The sequence below is a fragment of the Egretta garzetta genome, unplaced genomic scaffold (genome assembly GCF_000687185.1).
Source record: "Egretta garzetta isolate BGI_Z169 unplaced genomic scaffold, ASM68718v1 scaffold30, whole genome shotgun sequence".
Lineage (NCBI taxonomy): Eukaryota > Metazoa > Chordata > Aves > Pelecaniformes > Ardeidae > Egretta > Egretta garzetta.
The window spans coordinates 1,968,156-1,980,913 of record NW_009258383.1 but is presented as its reverse complement, the minus strand read 5'-3'; the positions used below and the strand labels follow the sequence as shown (position 1 = coordinate 1,980,913).

The following is a 12,758-nucleotide window of genomic DNA, read 5'->3' as shown; positions in this document are numbered from 1 at the left end:
AGCATCTTTCCCAGTCATCAGGCTGACCCTCCCAGTTACTTGCAAGAGAAGCGTCCTCACCTCTGCAGTTGTGGAGGTCAACAGCATTTGGTCAGAGTTGCAGATGGCAGGTCAGATCTGAAGGTGCCTGCCCCACAAGCCTAAGAAAGAACAGAAAGGTGAACATTGTTTTTGATGACCGGCCTTGTATTCTCAAGGCCTTCTCTGGGAGCTGATAACTGAATCAAGCAGAATAGGCAGCCACAGAAGGCAGCCAAATTTGTGCAGTCTGATTTATCTGCAGCTGTACTGTAACAAAAAAAAAAAAAAAAACAAAACAAAAAAAAAAGCAAGCCCTCCCACAGAGCCTATTTTGTGAGAACGTAATTCCTTGTCAGCTGCTTCCCAGGGTGATACTTTTGCCAGGAAATTCAACCTGTCAAATAAACACCTTAGCACAGCAGTAGAAAGAACCTGAGCATTTTATTGTTGCTGACTTGATTAAAGAGTCCAAACAGTGCAGTAACAGTCATCCATGATGCTGAGTCTTCAGAGTAACACTAAACCATTTGGATCTAACCTATAAGCTAATGCAAATATCTTAATATTTGGTACTATTCATCTGTTAAAAAACCAGCTCTTTTCCTTACTAATATCATTATCAGTTGAGATTTCTTAAGACATATGTAGTTTAAAGCAGTGTAATCTTCAAATTCAATAAAAAAGTCAACTCCCTTTTATGCTCCATTACCTTTTTTCCTTGCCATACCTGCTATTTCTAGGTGAATTAGGATGAAAGAAAAGGGAACAAACTTTGAAATGTTTTGAAACATGATTTTTTTGCCTTGCTAATAAGTCCAATGTGTTTCTCAAAATGCAGCATTTTTCAGCAATTTCTACAATTAATAAACACAACCTACCTTAAACAATTTTCAAATTAATGCAGTCTTTCTTATGTAAATTGCTCATTAAGTGAGAAAACAAAGGTCTCAAAGTAAGGCTTCAGGAAGAAACAACCTAAGGCTGCCAGTCTTGCCCTTTTACTTCCACTTCCACTCACATGTTCCCGCTGCCTCCTTTGTGTGGGCAGTAGAGCTCGTGACCAGGAGGCAGACCAGATTAGCCGCCTGAAAACTAAATAAGCAGAGAAGGTAAATAGCAAAAGGAGCAAGAAGATGAGATTTCATCTTGTGGTAGGAGGCAATACTTCCATCTGCTTAAAGTCCACCAAAAAAATCACATGCTGAGGCCTGTAGGTCAGAAAGTGTCTGCAGTGAGTTAAGGTACATCCGGGACCTGTTGTAGGAAATACTTGATTTATTTTTGACATAACTGCTAGTATTTATTTAAACTCCTATGTGAATTTGTAAACGAGCTTACTTATTTGTTTACAAATATGTTGTGGCTTTAGGAAGAAAACCAGTGCAGTGTCAGCGGTTACAGACCCTCTAAGGGGTAGAAGTGCTGGAATATGGGGAGTGAGACTACGGAGAGACCGCAGAGTGGCAAGCTTTGGTGCTCAAATGTCACCCTTGGCAGTGGCAGGTAGCTCAGAAGCAGGGCTCAGCACTTGGGTCAACACCTGTGGTCCCCAAGGACATGTACTGCTTGGGCAGTACTCGTCCACCATGTTTTCAGTTTGCTTATCGTATTCTGGGAGTCTCTGGTGCTGAGTGAAGCTTATTCAAATACTTAGAGCTTTAATTACACATTTTTCTCTTTGTTAGAACAGAAACTAGGACATCGGTTCTGCTCCTGAAGTCCAGCTCTCTGGTCTCTCTCCTCAAAACAGCCTTAACCACTCACCCTCCAGCTCACCACAATTTCTACTACCCAAAAGACAAAGCCCCCATCCCTAGCAGCCTAATACCCGAATGAGCAACTTGACTGTTTGGAACATAGATTAATAAGCAGTACTGAAATCAGAAACCACCCTCTTACCGTTCGATGAGGCCTCTGTGCGTGCAGCTTGACAAATGCTGATGCAGCAGTGGAACAAAAAATGTGCAAAAAAGCTTATGCCGCATCCAAGGTGTGTTACCTGCCCGCTTTTTTTTTGATCTCAATTCCCATTAAATAAAATGGGAAAATCTGCCAAGAGATTTGTTTTCAATGAGCACAAATAAATGGATAGATTTTTAGGAATTTTAACGTGAAAAAATGAGGCATTCCCATGATTTGGGAGGAACTGAGTTCTCTACATCCCAGTACTCATGTCAACACCCAACTAGCCCCTAGGTTTATGCCAGCTCTCAGAGACAAGAGGCCTGTCTGAAAGTGACAGCAAAGGCAGAAATGAACCCACAGAAGCAGAGAATACAGAATCATTTTTCCACCCCCTCAAGTGACCTGTAGTACTGGCAACAACTGCTTTATAACATGCCTACTCCATGAGAATTGTTCTCATATAAACACTACTTCCCCAGATAAAAACCCCAACTTACTAGATTTCCAGTTCAGAATACTAGAAACCTACAGAGGAATTACCAGTGAGCCTTATATTCTGCATAAGTAATCCAGGTTGTTTTGTGAACTTGCAGTATGACATCAGCATTTCTAACGCTCAAAGGGTTTGTATTTCGCCCCATAACAGCGGGGGAAGGCTCGGTACCGTAACGCTGCCGAGCTGCAGTTGCCAGGAGCAGCACGCAACAGAAATGAAGCACCTCAAACCACTACTGTCGCAAGTCCCTGGGATGCCCCAACGACTTCCACACGTAAGGCGGTAGCACGCTCTCCAGCTGACAGCACAGCCGGGACAGCAGCGGGGAGCGGGCAGGAGGGCGGCTAATGCCACCACCGCCTTTCTCGTGTGACACTAACACAATGCAAATCTTACCAGCCTAGGAGAAAACTAACCCAGCATGGAAGTTTCCAGCTGGGTTAGCGAGTTGCACTGGCTAAGCAGCAGCACCAACACAAGGAAAGAGACTTTGGGCGCAGGGCGAGGACTGTGCTCTGTTACCTGTCACACCGGTGCTGTGGCTCTGCTGCGGGGCCAAACCAGACCCCGGCCCCCAGCCCGCATCCTGGCCCCAGGCAGGGAAATCACCCTCCTCCTTTCAAAGGGAAAAGGAATCCTAGAACTTCTTAGGTCTAGCTTACAATAAAAATAAAGGGAAACTATAAATAACAGTCAAGCTTTCAGAAGGTGGCAGAAGTTTGGGGGTTTTTGTTGGGTTTTTTTTGGTTTTGTTTAAAGCAGGAGTCCTGTAAAATTAGGGAGTTAAAATGCAGTATACGCAACATTTTAAGCCTGTTCAGGTGTCTGAAACAGTCTGGCCATCAATATCAAAACAGGTAAAGTCTTCCATATTCTAGCAGTTACTGTTTTCCATAAAATTAATCAAAATAATTGGCACCTGTATGAGAATGTTTTATTAAAAATACATATCTTCTGTTTCACATAAAAAGAACCAACACTGTAATTCAACACAACTTAAGAAGTTGGACAGGAATTACTTGGAAAAAAAACCCAAACAGATTCCTGTAATCCCAGAGCACCCAACCTCAGACTGCATGAGCCACAAATTAAAATCTTCCTGTGCCCCAGGCCCCCGGTGCCTGCCCTGCACACAGCAAAGCACCTGGGAAGGTGCAGCTGGCCAGAGGCAGGGGCGCTGACTGCTCCGTAGCAGCTCTTCCCTGACAGGGGTACATGCGGGATACATGGTTCCTCCCCCCAAATCCAGGGAGGCCTGTCCCTCCCCAGCTCTGCTGCTGGGCACCACGGTAACTTTAGCAAGAGAAGTGCCACAGCAGCACTCGGCTCACACGTAACAGGTTGGCCGCCTCTTCTGTAATGAAGGAGCAATCCAGCACAGCGCTTCCAGTTAATTTCACTTAGGATCCAGCAGAAACTCACGTCAACAGCACCACTGAAAGACACCCAGTTGTGCTTCGGTGACACAACAGATGCAACAGTCTTTTTGATAAAGATGACCTTAACTGAAACCTATGCTGGAATCCACTAACTTTTGGATCCCCACTTTTCGTTACTCAGATTCATCTCGGACTTTTAGAATGACACAATTTTCAAAGCGACAAATCATCAGCTTAGGCAGCAGCAAATACTGATTAAAAGTTTAGAGCGTAAAAATCAAAGTCAGAATACAAAACAGCTGTCAGAGACATCTGCTATTTAAAGTGTACAGAACAAAACACTGGCTGCGTTTCATCTCTATAGAAAACATCAGCTTGCCAGGCTGCCTTTCTTGCTCTGGAGATGCTGAAGATTCAGCTCCTTTTAAAAATCACTGAGAGCTGTATTCATCATCCCTTCAAAATGATCAAAATGCTTTGTAAATTCAGGCTCAAAAAGCACACCAGACACTGACTGTAAACCAACATTTACTGGCCAATGTGTAACTTAAGCAAGGCACAAAGAAGGACAGACACTGGGAGCGATGGGGAAGCAAGCTGATGTGAAATCACAAACCAGTGGGCCCCTTGCTTTGACCTGACAAAGCACCCAAGGGTATGGGCAGCTGAAACAGCAACAGCATCTAAGGATGGACAGCCAGAGTAACTCTAAAACAAAGTTTAATTTTCAAGAAAAAAAAAAAGCTGGCTTGCATGTCATTATACACGTTCTAAGTCCATGCAAGTCATGATCCAATTAAATGAAAAAGATACTTCATCTAACAACATACTGTGCAAACCTAAGACGGTATCAAATTCATGTAACTTTAGAGGCCTATTTCCTTAAATATTCTTTATCATCTGTAGTGTTAATTCCTTAGACTGCAATTTAATCAAGCGCTCTGTCTGAAAGGCCTGTCACTTCGCTGACTATGCTGGGAATTTATGACAGAGATCAGCTTCCTCATTCAGTCTACCAAAGCCCAGGGCCTAACAGTAAAGACAAAATGATTCCTCTTAATAAACTGTTATTGCACAGATTCTAACAGAACAAGATTTGCCCAGCACTGCATTTGTTCCTATGTCTAACGCATGGGGAAGGAAAACAAACTGACTGTCAGGACCTCAGATGAGTTTGCAGAACTGGAACTGAAGAACTCCATTTGATTATTTAGCAAAGCAAAATTGTTCTGGGATTAATAAAACACAACTGTCCACTAAGCTCCAGAACGCCACCAATCAAAACAACTTTCCTCACTGGAACGACATCTTAAACACAAGATCTCAGTTTGCCAAAACTTGAGCAAATCAAATACTTGCCTTAATTATAACACTCTTCAACTCACTGTTATCAAATTTCCAAGTAATTTCAATGCCCATATTAAAAAGCTTTGATCCTTAGGGCTGACCTGCTCTGCGTTTTAGAAGGAAAAAAAAAAGATTTAAAGACATCTCAGGTTGGGAATTTATAATCCCTCCTCACCCTTGTAGAGCGACAAGGCAAAGCTCAGAAGTTATTCAAAACCTCATCTTACAGAAAATATGAATGGGAAACTTCCTCCAGTTGTGAGGTGACAGCACAGGAAATAACTGGATTTTAAAATAGCTCAGCTTGAAAGGTGTTGAAGGACAAAGCTGAAAAGGTTAAGTCTTAATCAGTAATTAAATAAGCTACAGCATGAAAAGTCCAACAACCATAACAATCAACCCTGAAAAATACACAAGCTCATTGTTACTTGAATATACATTAAAAAAAAAAATAATCTAGATTTAAATATCTCTCCCCAGGGCTATAATCCCCTTCCTAGAGAGATGTTGTTATAGCTTGTGTACAGTGTTCCAAAAGAATCTTTCATAGCCTTCAGAATTCTTCATGGTTTTCCTAATCCATTTGGCAGTGAGTGACATTTCTGAATAATACTTTAAAGCCTACTTGAAAATCCATCTTTGAGATGGCCTTCAAATAAAATATGCAAGCTTCTAAACAGAATTTTTAAATACAAGTGGTTTTTTTTGTTTTAATCACAAAATAGATCTAGTGAATTTGCTAACTTATTAAAAAACAGACTAGAAATAAAATCCACAAAAGTGTTTCTAGCCTCCAGTAATTCACAGAACGCTATTACAGTACAGAAGAACATTATTAGTTAAATTAGTTTTATTTCTTCTGATAGCTACTTTGAAAATAAAGGGTAATTTGACACTAATTCTATTACAGAAGTTTGTAAGCAGGTAGCTTTTTGTGCGTGCAGTGGAAAACAAAGAACAGTGCTACAGAACTGAATTAGTCTGCCAAATACCCTTTCCAGACATCACATCTTAAAACGCGTGTGTCTAGGCGAACGAGAAACTCGGCAAACCCCCTGCACCCAGTTCCACTGCCTGCATTTGGGTAACTCATGGGATGGGTGCAAGGGTCCACCTACGTAGCTCCTACAAGGGGATCAGAATCTAATCATAGTTTACCAAACAGCAAAGAGTTTCACACCTGCTTTGATCTCAGTAAGCAGAGGATGAGTGGATACTATTGCTAGTGTACTGTCCCAGCATTAGCAGCAGTTTTGTCTGTAGTGAGCGCAGAGTTAAAAAAAAAAAAAAAAAAAAAAAAAAAAAAGGTTAATCAGGAGGTAAAACACGAGAACAGCAACAGGCTTGCTGAACTCAGGTCTCCATTGCTTTGCACCTTGGGAAACTTGACCTTACAAACGATTATGCTCAGTGCAAGAGAATCAAGCCTGCGATTTTCACGGTTTGAATGAGCACAAGAACTTGGCTTCCAAGACTTTGTCGTCTTAAGATGCATGTGTCACAACAGGAATGTCAATTTCAATGGCAGAGAGGCGAGAGCGTGCAGAATATGGCTGAGAGGCATAGCTGTGCATGCTCGGGGCATGGGAATAAAGGGGCTGCCAGAAAGGAGAAGGTAGGTTTTTGCATGCGCAGTACCACAGAAAGAGCAGAACGGAAGTGAAAAACAGACCACCAGCACTGGCAATGGCAATAAATACGGAGATGTCAAAGCTAAAGACAGGCTCGTATTTTCTGTTCAGATAATTGTTATAAAAAATGACCCAGACTGACGGAGTGAGACAAATGGCACACGCAAGCAGGAACAAGAGGCCAGCCACAAGATGGCAGCCTGCACTGTTTACAAGGCATTTGGCCAATTTGACGTTCGGCACACTGGATACAAAGGCTGTGTTACACATGCCAATCAAGCAGAGAAACAGAGCTGAGACAGCAGTTAACATACTCAGTGGAAGGGCAAACTGAAGAACACGCAAATCCAGCTGATCGACAGCCGTGTACCACTGTGGGTCATATATCACACAGTCTCTGCTCCCATCAAAGCGAGCGCACTTAATCCAGAGTCCAGTGTAAACGGTCACATTCCTCTCGTTCTTGTTGAACGTGTACAGTCTCATTTGCCTCCAGTTTGGAAGCAGAACTGCTGCGAGGAGTCCAGCTACTGAGGCTGTTCCACTGAGGAAGGCCAGTACTGTTGCTGCATGAACATCCCGGCAGCCCATTCTTGCCCACAGAAGTTGCTTCCTGCAATTAATAAGAAAGATTAAAAACATAAAAATCAGTAGGTAAAGGTTTATGGACACAGGCCTGATTATGGTTGACTTGTACCAGGTTAATAAACTTGTATGGCAGCTGGTAAGCAGTAATTCTCTGGCACCTTCTTTACCTTACACACTTTTGCAGAGGTAACGCTACCAAGTTCACACTTTAATGAAACCTCAGATTACTGCACAGACCGTTATGACTGCTCAGCTGACAGACTGTTAAATTCGCCGTGTTCAGGATCAAAAAGGAGCACTTGAACACACGATTTTATGCAGCCTTAAGTTCTGTCACTGCATGGACTTTTACACAGTCCAGGTGGAGAAGGTGAATCACTGAGTGAGTGTGATTTAAGAAGCTCACCTCTCCTCAACCGGCAGCTCCCTCTCTTTAGCTCAGACGTAATATCAGCGTGCGTGTTCAGTCCTACCACACTGCTGCGTGAGTAAAAGGGAATTGCTTAAAACCAGCATCATTAGACTGGACAAGGAATGCGTAAGTAGGCAGTTATCCACATTTTACAGAAGCTAAGCTGTTGATGAGAGCTGCAAACTAGTAGGGAAGGCTCTGTTGAGTAATTTACTGTGATTTTTCAAAAGCAGTTAACGGCTCTTCCACACTACTTCTGCCTTTCAAAACCAGCTGTCCAAGCATGCGAACAATGCCGGAAAGCAAATGGCTTTTCAGCTTTCACATTTTCTTCTTCAGAGCAAACATTAAAGAATGCTGCTTCCTTTTCAATATAACCACTCTCTGAGTACCTAGAATAGCCTCTTGCCTGCAGACATTCTGGGAAACAGTCTCAGTGATGGGTCTTTAAAAAAAACAAAACCCAAAAACCCCAACTCAAAAAAAAAAAACCCTCAAAAAAACCCCTTAAAAAAACCCCAACTCTCTCTCAAAAAAAAAAGAACCAAACAACCCTCAAAAAAAAAAAAAAACCCTCAAAAAAAAAAAAAAACCCCAAAAAAAAAAAAAAACCCCCAAAAAAAAAAAAAAAAAAAAGACTTAATTAAAAAAAAAAAAACCCTCAAAAAAAAAAAAAAACCCCAAAAAAAAGACTTAAATTAAGTAATCTCTTCCCTGGGTGCTAGATACTTTAAAGAAGCCTAATACCTTATAGGCACTGAGCATCCACCCCAGAGTGTACTTGAAGCAAGACACTAAAAATTATAGTACCCAAAAATGAGCAAATACTTTGAAAATTCTCACTGAGCACCATTCAGTCATAAACGCCTACTGAAATTCTTTCCAAATCATTCTACTGCATTGTGCTTATTCGTCTAAAGTTAGAAAACAACTCTTTAGGTACCGAAGTTCTACCTACATAAACATACAAATAACTGAGTGTTTGTATCTCAGAAAGGTTATAGAGATGGTTGCAGCCTAAGATCTGATCCCTTACTATCCCTCTACACCTGCAAACATCAAATGCCCAGGCAACTTTCCAGATAAGGGATTTCCATGTATACCAAGAAGCAGACTACAAGCATTACCAAGCTATACAGCTAGCCAGTGTTTTATTGATTTATAGACAAATAAATTAAGCCCAATTTGTTTCATAAGAAAGCATTAGGCATTTATTTACTTTTTACACCATCTAACCCTGAAGGGTTGCAATGGTACGTGGGTATCATTTCAGTGCCGACCATACTCTTTTAAAGAAGCACTGCTGAAAAGAAATAATGACAACCACAATTATGCTAAAAATGCACCTTATTCATCGAAGAGATGGCATTATATTTTTGCTAAGAATAGCTGAGCGCAGGCAAGGTACTGTTCTCACAGCAGTAACCTTTTCTGATAGCGGGTCATTAATAGGATACCCCCTGGGTAGGGGGACCCAAGACTTATTTCCATCATAATTGATTTAATGTTATGCTTAACCTCGGCTTCAGTAAGGTCAACACAACCAACCTGCAAGGAAATGGAACTACAACAAGTGAGCTTGCGGGGTAAATGTAATATAGCATCAGATCTGGTTCTGCTCAAGCTTGATACTTTTGCTCTTCCATAAAGAGCTTGCCTTTGCCTGGATAAAACTTCCATGTGGGTAGGGCATGCTCTGAGATGGAGCTCTACGAGAGGCAGCTGGAATAAGCACAAGACTAACCGTTTTCAGCAACCTGCTGTTTCTGCAAACTCATTTGTGACAGTAGATGATGCAAATCTGGGCAGAGATAATGCAGGGTGGGCAAGAAGTGATGTGAGGTTCACCCATGTTTTCTAATACAGGAAAGAGGAAGAAAAAAAATGGGGTATTTTCTCTCCTACATTATCAAAGTATAGCTATGGCAAGGACTATGCAGACAGGACGTTGGACAGCTTGGGGAAATTCCTATTTTTCTATTACATCTGCTGTACTAGTTACATGGACAGAAGACTTTAGTCTCTAGTTCATCCTATAGCTGCCAGGTGTGTTTAGGCCACCCTGCATACCTTGTTTTTGCTGGTCGTTCCTGGTAGATGCACCAAGGGTGGGTTTTTTTTGGTTGGGTTTTGTGGCTGTTGGTTTTTTGGTTCATTTGGTTGGTGTAGGGTTTTTTTGTTTGTTGTTGGTATTTGGGTTTTGAGGGGTTTTTTGTTTGTTTGCTTTAAAAAAAAAAAAAAAAAAAAAAAAAGAATGAGTCCTTAGTCCTTCTCTTGGAGTAGAAGGGAAAGACATAGAAAAAAAGCTCATTTTCCCATTACCAAGGGAAAGTTAATTTGTAGGCGAGTTATCCATGATCCCCTCATCAGAGGAAACTTGTCCCATCTTGCAAATACTGCTAACTTTATAGCTGTAATTGTAACTTCAGATTAAGACAATAACAAAACAGATGTTGTCTTAATTAAGATGGATCCAGCGTACTTACCAGCAGTGTGTCCAAATCAAGAGAAACCTTAGCAACTTTTAGAAGTAGGGAAAAAGGTGTTACTGGATCTGAGAAACAGAAGAAGGAGAGAGTCAATATCACATTTGTTTCATGCAATTCCGGCAACAGTGTTTACACTGTAATTCAGACATAAGGAATCTCAGATATGTTTACATTAGGCCAACTCCATCACCTTTCTAAAAATTTCTCCTATTTAAAAAAGAAAACTCAAACTACTTTTTTTTCCTTCCCCCAGGATTTTTCCTCAGAGCATGTTCTCTTTCTATCTGCTCATCTCTGTCTTCATGCAACAGAAAAGAAAGGTGCAAAAAACTCCCTTTCTTGTGGGTGTTCCAAAACATGGAGATGTTCAAATCCTGAATTTTATGTTTCTAGCAAAAAAAAAAAAAAAAAATCCATGTAAAGTTCTATAAAATTATTATTTCAGATGCTAGGTTCCAGGCTGCGCTTACAGCAGGGAGGACGGGGTGCAATGATTCTTTTCATGTCAGAGAACAAAACACACTCTAAACTGTTTATATGCTTGCGGTTCTCTATTCCTTCCTGGCTTCTACACAAAGGTTTGAAGGAAAAGGAAGAAAGGCAGGAAGCACTGGTGATGCCTTTCCAATGGCTGTCCAGCTTTTCCAGAGGAAGAGAAAGGATCCTCTTGTGCATTCCCTTTATGCCCACATCTGGGACCCACACCACTGACTCCCATGAGTGGCTCTGCAGGTCATAATAGAAAAACCGGTTTTCGACTGGACACAGTGTCAGACCTTCAAGCATGTGACTGTTAAGACCTATGAGCTAAAGGTGAGCTTGCTGTACTAACACGTACAAGGACATCGAGTTTATTCTAAATTACGTATATCAAAACCTAAAATACGATAGCATTTATATATGCGCAGTCTGCTGGGGTGCAACATCAAAGAAATTCTATCAAACCATCCAGGCAAGATGACCTTACAGCACACGCTCACGCAACTCAAATTTTTCACTAAATGAGAACGTGCATTTCCAAGGCTAGAGTCCTCCAATATGAACGCTACTGCATATAAGACACAGAAATGCAGACACAATCAAATCGAGCATCTCACTGGATTTCCACTGCCAGGTTAATCAGCCAAGACTGCTATGAGTAAATGCAGCAATTTGGGCAAACTGACTATGCAGGGCTGCAGAGGTCAGTGTCAACACGTTCAATTGCATCTGCAGGAGAAGCAGCAGCTTTTTTTTTTTTTTTTTTTTTTTTTTAGCAGCTTTTTTTTTTTTTTTTTTTTTTTTGAGTTTGGAACTCAAAAAAAGAAAAGTATAACTGCACAGCTCAGAGCAGCTGTTTTTATTCACTAACATTTCTGAGCAATTTTCAAGCTTTCTGTGCATTTAGCAGCAACTGAAGCCAAGATAAGCATGCAGATCCCTCTCCAGGTTCACACCCCAAAATACCAGCCAGTGCTCAGTAACAACTATAATTAACTAGACAATTAGTACTGGCAAACAAACCTGTCAGGAAGGGAGCTGTGCCCAGCCCAGGAGACCCTCCCATTAAATGATGAAAACCTGTGGCCACCAGCTGTTGTAATAAACAGATACAGAGCAGGTACAGAATATTCTACAGTGGCCAACTCAGAAAGCCCTCCATTTCTGCAGATGTGGAGTTTCTTTTCTCTTCCTCTAGCTGTTCAGTCCATCTGACTTTATTCTCTGTCACGGTGATGTTGAACAGCTAGGGACGTCGGCCACTTCTCACCCAGCTGTCCAAGGGAAGCAGTCCAAGCACACTTTGGCCAGTATAAGTGAAACCTTGCCTTGGATTCTAGAGTCAAGCTTCTCACACCCCAAGCATTTTATAGCTGTAATACTCCAGGCTCTTATATCTGATCTACAAAAGTTATCAGTCCTAATACCACTTCAGGGACAGATTTTACCATGGCTCCTATGCTGAAGATCCATGTTGCTGTAACAAGAGAAGCTGGGGCTGACGCTGGTTAAAAGCTGGTAAACCATTAACTGCCCACAAGCTAAAAAAAGGGAAGCAAATTAAAAAAAGGCATTTACTGGAGACATAATTCAGCAATAAGTAAAGCCAGTTCCGTTCCCTTGCATGGCCTTGAGAAGACCATAGCCTGGGAACCACAGCTGTTCTGTAAGGCCCTGCAGGAGGGAGATCACAACTCATAAACAAACGCATTCTGAAGCTATCCACACGAGCATTATCAGTTTAAAAAAATATTACAGGTTTTGGAGAACTGACCACCAGGAAGAGGAGACCAACCCCACTCCCTGTTTCAAGACAACTGGAAGTAACTGACACAGAATCAGTACTGCTGATTATTATGCCATTAAAAATTAAATCCAGCCGTGAAGGATTAGAATTAACATTCCCAGCTAATACGTTAGGAGTTTCAAGAAAAAACTTGCAGCAGGGGAAATTATTTTACCGACCGCTTTGGCAAAACCAGCTGGCGCAGGGCCGAGGCTGGCGGCGAA

At 41.6% G+C, this 12,758-nt stretch overlaps 1 protein-coding gene across 3 annotated transcripts in view; it reads right to left on the bottom strand.

Annotated features, from left to right (window-relative positions):
* CLDN12 (claudin 12) overlaps nt 1–10,355 on the bottom strand; it is an 11,185-nt gene extending 830 nt beyond the window's left edge. The window contains exons 1-5 of one of the 3 annotated variants that reach the window (XM_035897263.1): nt 10,266–10,355; nt 7,094–7,392; nt 1,921–2,020; nt 1,191–1,229; nt 1–140 (exon numbers count right to left, since the gene is read on the bottom strand). The exon at nt 1–140 is cut by the window's left edge and continues 830 nt beyond it. In XM_035897263.1, coding sequence (XP_035753156.1) covers nt 92–140; nt 1,191–1,229; nt 1,921–2,020; nt 7,094–7,370 — 465 coding nt within the window. In that variant the 5' untranslated portion in view covers nt 7,371–7,392; nt 10,266–10,355 and the 3' untranslated portion in view covers nt 1–91. Of the gene's footprint in view, nt 141–1,124; nt 1,276–1,920; nt 2,021–5,575; nt 7,393–10,265 lie in introns of those variants that run through there. The other 2 variants (XM_035897269.1, XM_035897253.1) reach the window with 2 other exon arrangements.
* Nucleotides 10,356–12,758: the final 2,403 nt, after the last annotated feature.